The following is an 11,884-nucleotide window of genomic DNA, read 5'->3' on the forward strand; positions in this document are numbered from 1 at the left end:
TCCAGAGCTACCACCACCGTCACCATTTCAGTTTTTTTTTGTAAAAATATATATTTTTTGGGATAGGAATATTTTTATTATTTCTATTTCATTTCTAAAAAATTTTTCGAATACCAAACAACATAAATTAATTATTCATTTTATTCCCATATGTTAACCAAACAAGACAAATGAATGGTAATGATCCATTTCATTCCTTCTTTCATTCCATTTAAACATACCCTAAGTATTTTCGATACTAACACCAAACTTTTAGAAAAATCGGAATTTGAAAATTCATGATCTGTACAAGTAACTTAACCAAGCTCAGTCACCCCTATTGATACCTACGTGTGACGTGTGAGATGGCAACTGGAGATGACATGTAATCCTATGATTGGCTCCGATGACAAAACAATAACAAAAGTAAACTAGACTCAAACAACTAGACAGATCTCCCGTACTCTCTCGTTTCCTAAAACAACATCGTCAGTCGTCATGGCAGCCCGCAAACGAGGGGCTTCAAAACAACCGCCGCCACCCACCGAATCACATTCCAAATCACCGGAATCCGCCGTCACTTCCACCGTTACTGACCCAATTATCACTCCATCAAAACCCACCAAAATCATCTTATTCTCTTCAATCTTCTTTCTTCCGTACCTTTACCTTATATTCTATCACTACACGATTGAATCCGAGTTGAAGAGATCGATTCTTATCAATGCCTCACTCAGTTTCGCTGGGTTCTTCGTAACCCTAATGATGATTCCGGTGGGTTCCAGATACGTTCTCAAACGGAATTTGTTTGGGTATGATATTAATAAGAAGGGTACGCCTCAAGGTCTTGTTAAAGTGTAAGTTCTTTCTTCTTTAGGATTTATAAATAAATTGATTTAATTTGTGTGATTTGATGACTGATGGAGTCATTTTGTGTAATAAGAATGTTAATTTGAGCCCTAATTTACTGATATTTTGTTAGGTGTTTTTTTGCAAGTCCTGTATGTGACTATTTAGCAAACTTTGTATTATTTTGATATGAAAGAATGATTAGATTTGGAATTTTCTTGCAAACGAGCTGAGCCCGAACTTTATACTCAATGGGTGCAAACGAGCTGAGCCCGAGCTCGGCTTGGCTCATGAGTTGTTTTTCTGAACTCAACCTCAGCTCAGGCTCAACTCGTTTATTATTTTTTTAAGTAATTTATATACATTTTAAATTATAGTTAAAAAAAGCCCTCGCTTTTTGCGCCTAGGCCTGTTTTTCAAGCGAGGCTCAATAAATGAGCGCTTCGGCATTGTCTATGCGAAGAACATGATAAGATAAAAGTCGAGCAAAAGAAACGCAAGGAGTGTTATTGAAACTTAGATCTAGGAGAGGTCAATCTTGACTATTTTAGAACTCTTGGTACTAATTAGAAGAAGTTAAATGTTATATGATAACTTTGGTTTATTTTATTTGAAGAATAGTATCATTTTTCTATACATAATATATTTTTAATTTTTCATTCAAGTGCCCTTTTTTCTCCTCAAGCCTTTGCTTTTTTTGCGTCCTGTGCCTAGGCTTCAGGTGAGGCCTATGCGCCTTGAGTGCGCCTGCCACATTTGATAACTATGTTTTAAATTACTTTATATATATATATACCAAACAAAATTATAACTTTTTCATATTTGTTTTTTTATATAACACAAACCGAATTATATGTATTAGTTATCACTTTTATATGTAACAAAATATATACAATTTAGTTATATTTATCCTAATTTTATATATAATAAATACTATATATACATACATACATATATATGTATGTATATATATGTTTATCAACCGCCTTAAGTAAAAATTATATAAATGATAGGCTAGTTTAAGCTCGGGAGCCAACTTAAGTTCAATAAGTGAAGCTCGGTCTTGAGCTTTAAGCTCGTTTATTAAACAAGCTTATTTTAAGGCCCAAGTTTGGGCTCAAGCTCATTTAAGCTCAGTTCGATTCGAGCTTTAAACGAGCGGATCTCAAGTAGCTCATAGCCGGCTCACATATGATAAGGATGTAAGCCTTTAAAATGTTTGTGTATGTAGTTTAGGTGTCTATGATCTAGTTTGTGTTATATGTGTGATTTTGGTGTTAAAGAACTTTACTTGGATTCAAAAGAACATTTATATACCTATATAAACAGCTCATTTGCACCCCTAGAACACAGTGGAAGATAATAAACACATACTAGAAAAATTTTAAAATTATGTTATGGTTACTATTCGTAAACTAGTGCGCTGTTATTATCTTTAAAATTATAGAATATTTCTGTTCTGACACTGCTATCTGTGTTGCAGGCCTGAATCCCTTGGAATCGTTGTGGGCATTGTTTTCTTGGTTGTGGCGATATTGTTTCAGTATTTTAATTTCACATCAGATTCACTTGTATGTACACTTGTTCTACATGCTGCATTTTTATGATGAAAAGGGAAAATATCATTTGTTATGTTTTATAATTTCTATACACATGCAGTGGCTTGTTGAGTATAATGCTGCTTTAGCATCTGTGTGCTTCATGATCTTGCTTGGGTTTGTGGATGATGTGTTGGATATTCCCTGGCGAGTGTAAGTTTATTTACTTCTTAAAATTCATTTTGTTTTTGTTTTTATGTATTTAAAGCTTTAATTTTGCTTGTGAAGGCAGGAAACTAGTATTGCCATCAATTGCTGCCCTCCCTTTGTTGATGGCCTATGCAGGGCATACAACAATTATGATACCGAAGCCACTTGTTGAATATGTTGGAGTCGAAATCTTGGATCTAGGTAATTATGAAGTTGTTCCTTTAAGCTATTGTTTAAACACTTTTTGTTAACACGGGTACTTAACAGGATGGATCTATAAGCTATATATGGGACTTTTGGCTGTCTTTTGCACAAATTCAATCAACATCCATGCTGGAATAAACGGCCTTGAAGTAGGTCAAACTGTTGTTATAGCATTTGCGGTAAGCTTCGATCTTATCTAATTTCACTTCGCATGTGAAATGTATTAAGAATAAAGTTGAGTTTGTGTTAATGGTGATGTGCAGATTTTGATTCACAATATCATGCAAATTGGAATGTCTTCCAATTATGAAACCAGGCAGGCACATGCGTTCTCCATATACCTTGTTCAACCTTTACTTGCAACTTCATTGGCGTTGCTTTCTTATAATTGGTATTTATATATTATTATATTTACTCTGTTTTTAGTTTGATTTTGGTTTTCTGCATCATATGTAAGTAACCCTTCATATTTTAGGTACCCATCTTCTGTTTTTGTTGGCGACACCTATACATACTTTGCAGGAATGACAATGGCTGTTGTTGGTATTTTAGGCCACTATAGGTGCGTTTGTTTGATCTGCTGCAATTATTTTATTTTACAGATATTTTGTACTTTTTGTATAAGAGCTCATTTTTTATTGATTAATAAGTTATGTCTACATTTTCTTTGACAGTGAGACGCTCCTAATATTTTTCCTTCCTCAAATTATAAATTTCCTACTGTCACTTCCTCAGGTCTGATCTCTGTTCTCTTTACTTTAATTCGGGTATTCGTACTGTAGAGTAATGTTGGATTCAAATAAGGGTTAGTAATGCTTTATGATGTGATATCAAAGGTTGCATCGAGTTGACCTGGTCAAAACCTTTGAAGTCAACATTGAAAACAAAACTGCAATGTAAGATCTGTCAAGGGTTAGCAACCAACTACTTTAATCTATAGAAAGAAATTAATCCACCTAGATTAAAGGAAACGGACACCATCTATAATGGCAAACAAAATTTTTAAGAAAACAGCATAAACTCAGTTTTAGCATTCATTAAAATAGGAATTACAATGCATCTCTCTAGGCAAGAAATAAATCAAAGCTGGAAATGAGAGAATTTGTATTTCTGGTACAAATATTTCAACCAATATGAATAATAAAGAAAACCGATCTGTGTTCTTTGGGACCACTTTCTGCATCACTTTTTAAAGCTGATCTCCTCTCATGTTTGTGTAATGTAGCGCGTGCTTGATCTATGAGAAGTGTGTTTTCTTCTAATTTTAATACTCCCAAGACTTTTATATAGTCAACTATCTATTATCACTATCACTATTATTAGTATTTAATAACATTTAAAGTTATAACTTATAACCCTCCATTGAGAAAAATGAAATATAGAAGACTACCAAGCAGCAAGCACATAATGACATGTGGAAAAACTGAAGTTTAGGATAAAAACATTGAGAAAAAAAAGTTTGGATTAAATGGGAATTTGGTGAAACGTTGTGGATTAAACCATTGTTTAGCCTTATTATTGTTATTAAGATTTAACCTGTGAAGGGCCTTTTTAACAGGTCAACTTAAAGTTTAAAGTTAAAAAATATTGCAGAAAGTGAGTTTAAATGAAAGTTGGTGAAACTTGGGAGGTTAAAGCATTATTAAGTATTAGCCCTTCAAATAACTAACAACGATACTCCATATTTTTTAACAGCTGGCAGGTATTATTCCTTGTCCACGTCATCGGCTGCCAAGGTAAGAGTAGGGGATTTTTATTTCTTTCTTGTGCTAAACTGTCTTCACTTGGCCTGGCAAAATGGGCGGGTCGGGTGGGTTGGTTAATGGGTCGGGTTAGGTTGGCATGAAACACTATTTGTCTACTTTTTAGTTCTTTGATAAATTTATATATTTATATTTGATTACTACCAGGTTTGACCCTCAGACGGGCCTGCTGACCGGGACAAAAGACGGGACACTTGTGAATGTTTCTTTGAGATTATTTGGCCGCAGATCTGAAAAGTCCCTATGCATCTTACTATTGGCTATCCAGGTAATATCTTTAATTTCCCTTCCATAAAAAAGTGCACCTCTGAGAGGTTGGCTAATGGGATACCCATCGGTCAAAACCACATATAAAAATTTAATATGGTAATTAATTTTGAATATTGGCAGGCCCTTGGTTGCTGCTTCTGCTTTTTTCTGAGGTGGATTCTCACTGGTTGGTATAAATGAGGCTATTATTATTATGAGGTTCCGAGAGTTTTTGGTTATATATCGAGTTTGAAGACCGTGTAACTTGAAAAGGAAAAGTAGGTGTTGTATCATACGACTGGATTAGTTTAAGCACACATCATCTTTGATGTTCCTTCATACAACTAAATTCAGTATGTTGCTCAATTTATAGAAAAAACCAAAATATATTTGATCTAATTTGTTTGCTTTATAGTCTTTAACCAAACTGAACATTTGCAACTTCCTATGTTTATACACGGTATTTTCTTTATTTATATGTTTGGGAGCTGAGTTTCTTGAGTTTATGTTGCTAAGACGTGAGATATATTGTTGTCTAAGCACTAAAGCGAGCTGAGCGCCGGGTGTGGCTATTGCTTATTCGCATCTTCACACAGAAAGAATCCTGTGATGTCATATCCCCCCTACTTATAGCTTTGCTGTCGGTGGGATTTTACTGGTTATGATTGATTGATTGATTGATATGAGAGTATGAGACAGAAACTCACATGGTGAAAGTATGTCTAAATATTCTCATATATGTCTAAATATTCTCGAGTCTTCTTTCTGTCCCTTACATACAACTCATACATAGCCCATGTCTTCTCCTCACCATCCTTTGGGTCCATGGAATACACCCAAGTAACAACACATCCATGAGCTACCACTTGCCCCAACGATATGATATTACTAAATCCATTCGCAAGCTTAACATTAATGTCACTACAGCCTTCATTCCCTGGTCACTTGCTAAGATCTACACGGGCACAAGTGAATGCAATGCATTTATTGAGACTGAAACTTGGATATCTGTACGTGTAAATGTGGTTATACGCACTCAAGCTTAATTTTGTTTGATTTCTAGTTCAACTGGTTACTACCAGACGCCCAACATTGATTGTGATAAGACGCTTAGTCTTTGTCATCGCAGTCATTATTCATATATATCTTCTCATTTGTATTAACCGGGTGAAGAGCTCCTTTTCTTCATGGCTCCCTTTTAACAGTAATAGCACATACTTTTTACGTTTTATCTTCTATTGGGTTGTTCCTACGAAAACACTATAAATGTCTTTATATATGTGCATTGTGTACGAAAAGTGATTCGCTTTGCATCTCACTTCCTGAAATCAACAATTAAGTGAAATGAGTTGTTCTGAATAGACAATTTTAAGTTGGTTATTCCAAACACCCACTATGTACGTACTGTTGTAACATGTGCGTTTTAAAATGTAGACATGGTTTTAATTATGAACAAAAACTACTAATCTAAAATATATATAAATGAAAAGCTATCAGATTGTTTTATTTGTATTTGGAGGCTTCTTATGTATTTGACCCGAATTTACGGGTATAAGTCTCACCAAACCCAGATAGCTCTAAACAGGTTATAACATCTCATTAAATTAAAAATTAATCTCACAAAATATTTGATATGAAAATCATATAAAATAGAGATATACTAAAAATAAACATCCAATTAAAAATTTTTTATTTATAATTAAGAAATAATGTTATAGTAAAAAAAATAAGCGGATCATGGGTCTCACCAAACTCATAGGTTTTAAACCGAGTTATAACATCTCATTTATTTGTGAAACCCTTTCATAAAAGAAAACCCTAAGGGCGCGTTCGTTTCACGAAATTCGTGGGAATTCAAAGGAATTGGAATTAAAATCCCATGACATGGCGTGTTCGTTTCGTTGGAATTGGAATCCTAATTTCTTTTTGGTGTGTTCGGTTCAAGGAATTGTAATTGGAATTGGAATTCAATTCCCTCGAATTCCTTTAAATTAAGGGATTCTAAATCCTTCCAAAATGTGGAGGATTTCAAGGTAATTCATTGGAATCTATTCTCGAGTTTGTTTTTGTTTTTTTTTAACGAAGACAACGAATAAAACATTTTAGTTTTTTTACTTTTTTTGTTTTTTATTTATATTTTGATTTATGATTTTTTTATTATTATTTTTAAATATTATTTTGAGGGTTTTTGATCCTAATAGAAAACCCATAATAAAAATTCAAAAAAAAAAATCATAACGCAAAATATAAATAAAAAACAAAAAAGTAAAAAAGCTAAAATGTTTTATTCGTTGTCTTCGTTATAAAAAAAAACTCGATTTTTGTTCATATGTCAAATGAACACATTAAGAATGCAATTGTATTTCAATTACCTCAAATTCCAATTCCTATTGGAATGTTCAAATTCCAAATCCAATTCATTTAAATTCCAAATCCTATTAAAAAAAAAGTAAAAAAGTAAAAAAACATTTCATTCCATTCTGTGAAACGAAAGCGCCCTAAATATATTATTAACTTCCTTATAATAAATAAAATTAAAAATCCAAAAAATATATAAATATTAGAAACGAATAATGTAAAACAATCCTTGTAATACGGTGGATAAAAACTAGTATATGCATATAAATTATTGTAAATTTATATAAATATATTAAGAAATAGTAAACAAGCCTAGCCTGAGCGGAGCTCGAGCTTAAAAAACTACGCACGAGCCGAACTCGAGCTTTAGAAATTGAGATCGAAACGAACTGAGTTTGAGCTCTATATAAGTTATACGAGCCGAGCTTGAGCTTTATGTAAGTTAAACGAGCCATGCTCAAGCCTAATCAAGCCCGGGCTCGACTCGTTTGCATCCCTATGTGATAGGAGTGATGGGTATATATATCTAACTACCCCTCCACTATTTAGTACTATTCTTTTTATCTCCTCTCTCAACTTTTATTTATTTATTGTTGTTTCTTAGCTAAGCGTGTTCAAAAATTCAATCTGAAACTAACCCAAACTCGTTTAGACTAGGCATAAACCCACAAATTTCATGTGAGGTTTATGTCGTCTCAGGAGTTCATACCCCTAGCCCAAACGACCTTCCCTGGGTACTTAAAAGTTTGGTACAAGAAACGAATGAAATGACCTTTTGCCCCTTCAGATCACCAATGAGTCAAAGTATCAAACTAACAATGATTCAAAAGAATTCACTGAGAACAAGTACGCAAAGAGGATTGTAAAGTATGCAGACTATACTTCATTGAATCTTTATATATACTCAGGCCCAGTTTGTTTTTGCCTCTTTTCTCTGAATAGAGGAAAACGTCTGATTCGGTTAGACGTAATCAGACGTGGGGCTGTTTGTTTTTTTTTCTGGCATTAAGAGGTTCAGCGTCTTAATAGCATCTAAACCAGTAAGAGCTTTTAGTGGGTCTGAAAACCTCTTAACCCAAAAAAAACATACGTTTGTGTCCGGCCTCAATTAACTTCTAACCCGGAGACTAGGCTCCATCTCCGACAACTAGAGGTTCGTCTCTAGCCTCCACCTCCTAATGATTCAGATTTCAGACATTTGAACCACCTCTTAACATTCAGATGTGGTATTCAGATTCAGACTTAAATCTCTTAAAAAAACAAACGGGGCCTCAGTTAACCTGAGTAATGTCTAACTATCTCTACAATATTACTAATTCTCTCTATAATATTAGCGCCCATATATAAAACGGCAATGCAATAAATGATGACGATGATAATCCGCAAATAATGGAAGTGCCCTCTTTCAGCTTCCTGTATGAACCTTGAACAAAACACAATGTGTAAGGGTTAGAAACAGATTAAATGTTTTTTTTTCATAGAAATAATTACAAAATAATATAAAAAATAAAGTAACAAAATCTCATATAAGACCATGTGCTATAGGTTGCTGAGGAGGGGTTTTTTTGGGCGACGAGGGCGCGGAACACTGCGGTGGGGCGCCAACGAAGGCTGGACGGCGAAGATCTGGCAGTTGCAACGGCCGGCGCGGTTGATTGATGTTTGGTGGGCTTCCTCTCAGCAGCTCTCTCCATCTCTCACACACACACACACACACACACACACATATATATTATATATATAGGGGTGGCAACCTTGACCCAAACCATTCCAAATGGGTCAATTTGGGTTGTTTTAAAATTCAAATGGGTTGATTTGGGTAATATGTTTTAATTAAATGGGTCAAAATGGGTCACTTGAAATTCCACATTCTTATTTTTGGGTCAAAATGGGTTGACAAATTTACCTAGATGGGTCGATGTGGGTTAGCGTTTTAAGGAAAAGTGACATGTTTGGGTTGAAACGGGTTTTAGATTGGAACGATATCGGTTTAGGTTTCGGCTCGGATCAGCTTTCGTGCCGACACGAGTTTTGATGAACGAGGATAACGGTGAAAATATTTAGCTTTTTTACTTTTTTCGTTATTCGTTTATATTTTGAGTTATGATTTTTTATTTGTTTTTTTTGAATTTTTTTGAGGGATTTTGATCTTAATAGAAACCATCAAAAAATATTCAAAAAAATTAATAAAAAAATCTTAACTTAAAAAATAAAACAAAAAAAAATGTAAAAAAACTAAAACGTTTCGTCCGTTGTCCTCGTTCAAAAAAAAATCGACAAATTAACCGAAAGTGAAAAGTCGACAACAACGGAACAAAAACATGCTGAAACAAGCTGTTAAGTGATGAAAGTAACTGAAAAATCGCTAAAGCAAGCTGTTAAGTGCTGAAACGAACTGAAAAATCGCTTAAACGAGCTATTAGATGCTAAAACGAACTGAAAAATCGCTTAAACGAGCTGTTACGTGCTGAAAAGAACTGAAAAATCGCTTAAACGAGCTGCTACGTGCTGAAACGAACTGAAAAATCGCTTAAACGAGCTGTTAAGCGATGAAACGAACTGAAAAATCGCTTAAACGAGCTGCTACGTGATGAAACGAACTGAAAAATCGCTTAAACGAGCTGTTACGTGATGAAACGAACTGAAAAAGCGCTTAAACGAGCTGCTACGCGATGAAACGAACTGAAAAATCGCTTAAACGAGCTGCTACGCGATGAAACGAACTGAAAAATCACTTAAACGAGCTGCTACGCGATGAAACGAACTGAAAAATCGCTTAAACGAGCTGTTACACGATGAAACGAACTGAAAAATCGCTTAAACGAGCTGCTACGCGATGAAACGAACTGAAAAATCGCTTAAACGAGCTGCTACGCGATGAAACGAACTGAAAAATCGCTTAAACGAGCTGTTACGCGATGAAACGAACTGAAAAATCGCTTAAACGAGCTGTTACGCGCTGAAACGAACTGAAAAATCGCTTAAACGAGCTGCTACGCGCTGAAACGAACTGAAAAATCGCTTAAACGAGCTGTTACGCGCTGAAATGAACTGAAAAATTGCTTAAACGAGCTGTTACGTGCTGAAAAGAACTGAAAAATCGCATAAACGAGCTGCTACGTGCTGAAACGAACTGAAAAATCGCTTAAATGAGCTGTTAAGCGACGAAACGAACTGAAAAATCACTTAAACGAGCTGTTACGTGATGAAACGAATTGAAAAATCGCTTAAACGAGCTGCTACGCGATGAAACGAATTGAAAAACTGCTTAAACGAGCTGCTACGCGATAAAACGAACTGAAAAATCGCTTAAACGAGCTGTTACGCTCTGAAACGAACTAAAAAATTGCTTAAACGAGCTGTTACGCGCTGAAACGAACTGAAAAATCGCTTAAACAAGCTGTTACGCGATGAAACGAACTGAAAAATCGCTTAAACAAGCTGTTACGTGCTGAAAAGAACTGAAAAATCGCTTAAACGAGCTGTTACGCGATGAAACGAACTGAAAAATCGCTTAAACAAGTTGTTACGGGATGAAACGAACTGAAAAATCGCTTAAACGAGCTGCTCCGCGATGAAACGAACTGAAAAATCGCTTAAACGTGCTGTTACGCGCTGAAAGAACTGAAAAAAACGCTTAAACGAGCTATTACGCGCTGAAACGAACTGAAAAATCGCTTAAACGAGCTGTTACGTGCTGAAACGAACTGAAAAATTGCTTAAACAAGCTGTTACGTGCTGAAAAGAACTGAAAAATCGCTTAAAAGTGCTGCTACGTGCTGAAACGAACTGAAAAATCGCTTAAACGAGCTATTAAGCGACGAAACGAACTGAAAAATCGCTTAAACAAGCTGTTACGCGATGAAACGAACTGAAAAAATCGATGAAACAAACTGAAAAATCGCTGAAACGAACAGAAAAATCGCTTAAACGAGCTGTTACGCGATGAAACGAACCGAAAAATCGCTTAAACGAGCTGCTACGCGCTGAAACGAACCGAAAAATCGCTTAAACGAGCTGCTACGCGCTGAAACGAACCGAAAAATCGCTTAAACGAGCTGCTACGCGCTGAAACGAACCGAAAAATCGCTTAAACGAGCTGCTACGCGATGAAACGAACCGAAAAATCGCTTTAACGAGCTGTTACGCGCTGAAACGAACTGAAAAATCGCTTAAACGAGCTGTTACGCGCTGAAAGGAACTGAAAAATCGCTAAAACGAGCTGTTATGTGCTGAAACGAAATGAAAAATTACTTAAACGAGTTTTGACCCAAACCCGTTTTGACCCGTTCCAACCTTGACCCGTTCTAACCCGAACCTGTTGACCCTAACCCGTTCCGACCCGAACCAAAACAACCCTTTTTAAATGACCCGTTTCGACCATAACCCGTTTCGACCCATGACCCGTTTCGACCCAACCCAACCCATTTGCCACCTCTACACACACACACACACATATATATAGGGTAGAGTTAACATACAAATAGGAAATTTGTGCGAAACGTGTGAACTAAAACAAAATTGGAGGCGGTGGCATTTTTGTAAATAAATAAAAATCATGTTTTTAGTGTAATTTTATAATGCTATTGTCACACCCCGACCAAAGGCGGCGGAACATGCCGGGGTGCAACGATTGCTCATAAGCGCATGACACTATTTAAAGCGACAATATTTAACAAACTCATTTCATTTCACAACATCGAAAATGTCACATAACCAAATATTCATAACTCA

General features: G+C 35.5%; 1 protein-coding gene across 1 annotated transcript; it reads left to right on the forward strand.

Annotated features, from left to right (window-relative positions):
- Window positions 1-473: 473 nt before the first annotated feature.
- On the forward strand, window positions 474-5,204 carry LOC143609701 (uncharacterized). The gene is made up of 11 exons (XM_077084384.1): window positions 474-836; window positions 2,312-2,399; window positions 2,488-2,579; window positions 2,659-2,777; window positions 2,844-2,959; window positions 3,044-3,171; window positions 3,256-3,342; window positions 3,455-3,515; window positions 4,476-4,516; window positions 4,691-4,811; window positions 4,934-5,204. The coding sequence occupies exons 1-11, from the start codon at window positions 478-480 to the stop codon at window positions 4,991-4,993; spliced, it is 1,272 nt and encodes a 423-aa protein (XP_076940499.1). The 5' UTR covers window positions 474-477; the 3' UTR covers window positions 4,994-5,204.
- The last annotated feature ends 6,680 nt before the right edge of the window (window positions 5,205-11,884 follow it).

Source organism: Bidens hawaiensis, unplaced genomic scaffold (genome assembly GCF_021521415.1).
Source record: "Bidens hawaiensis isolate Kalapana, Puna unplaced genomic scaffold, B.hawaiensis_p1.1 tig00009342_1, whole genome shotgun sequence".
NCBI lineage: Eukaryota > Viridiplantae > Streptophyta > Magnoliopsida > Asterales > Asteraceae > Bidens > Bidens hawaiensis.

What these genes read in the sequence shown, in the direction of transcription:
- LOC143609701 (XM_077084384.1), top strand. Translation starts at nt 478, where the DNA reads ATGGCAGCCCGCAAACGAGGGGCTTCAAAACAACCGCCGCCACCCACC. An exon ending in CCTCAAGGTCTTGTTAAAGT is followed by an intron (nt 837 to 2,311) that starts GTAAGTTCTTTC and finishes TCTGTGTTGCAG; the next exon opens with GCCTGAATCCCTTGGAATCG. An exon ending in AGTCGAAATCTTGGATCTAG is followed by an intron (nt 2,778 to 2,843) that starts GTAATTATGAAG and finishes GGTACTTAACAG; the next exon opens with GATGGATCTATAAGCTATAT.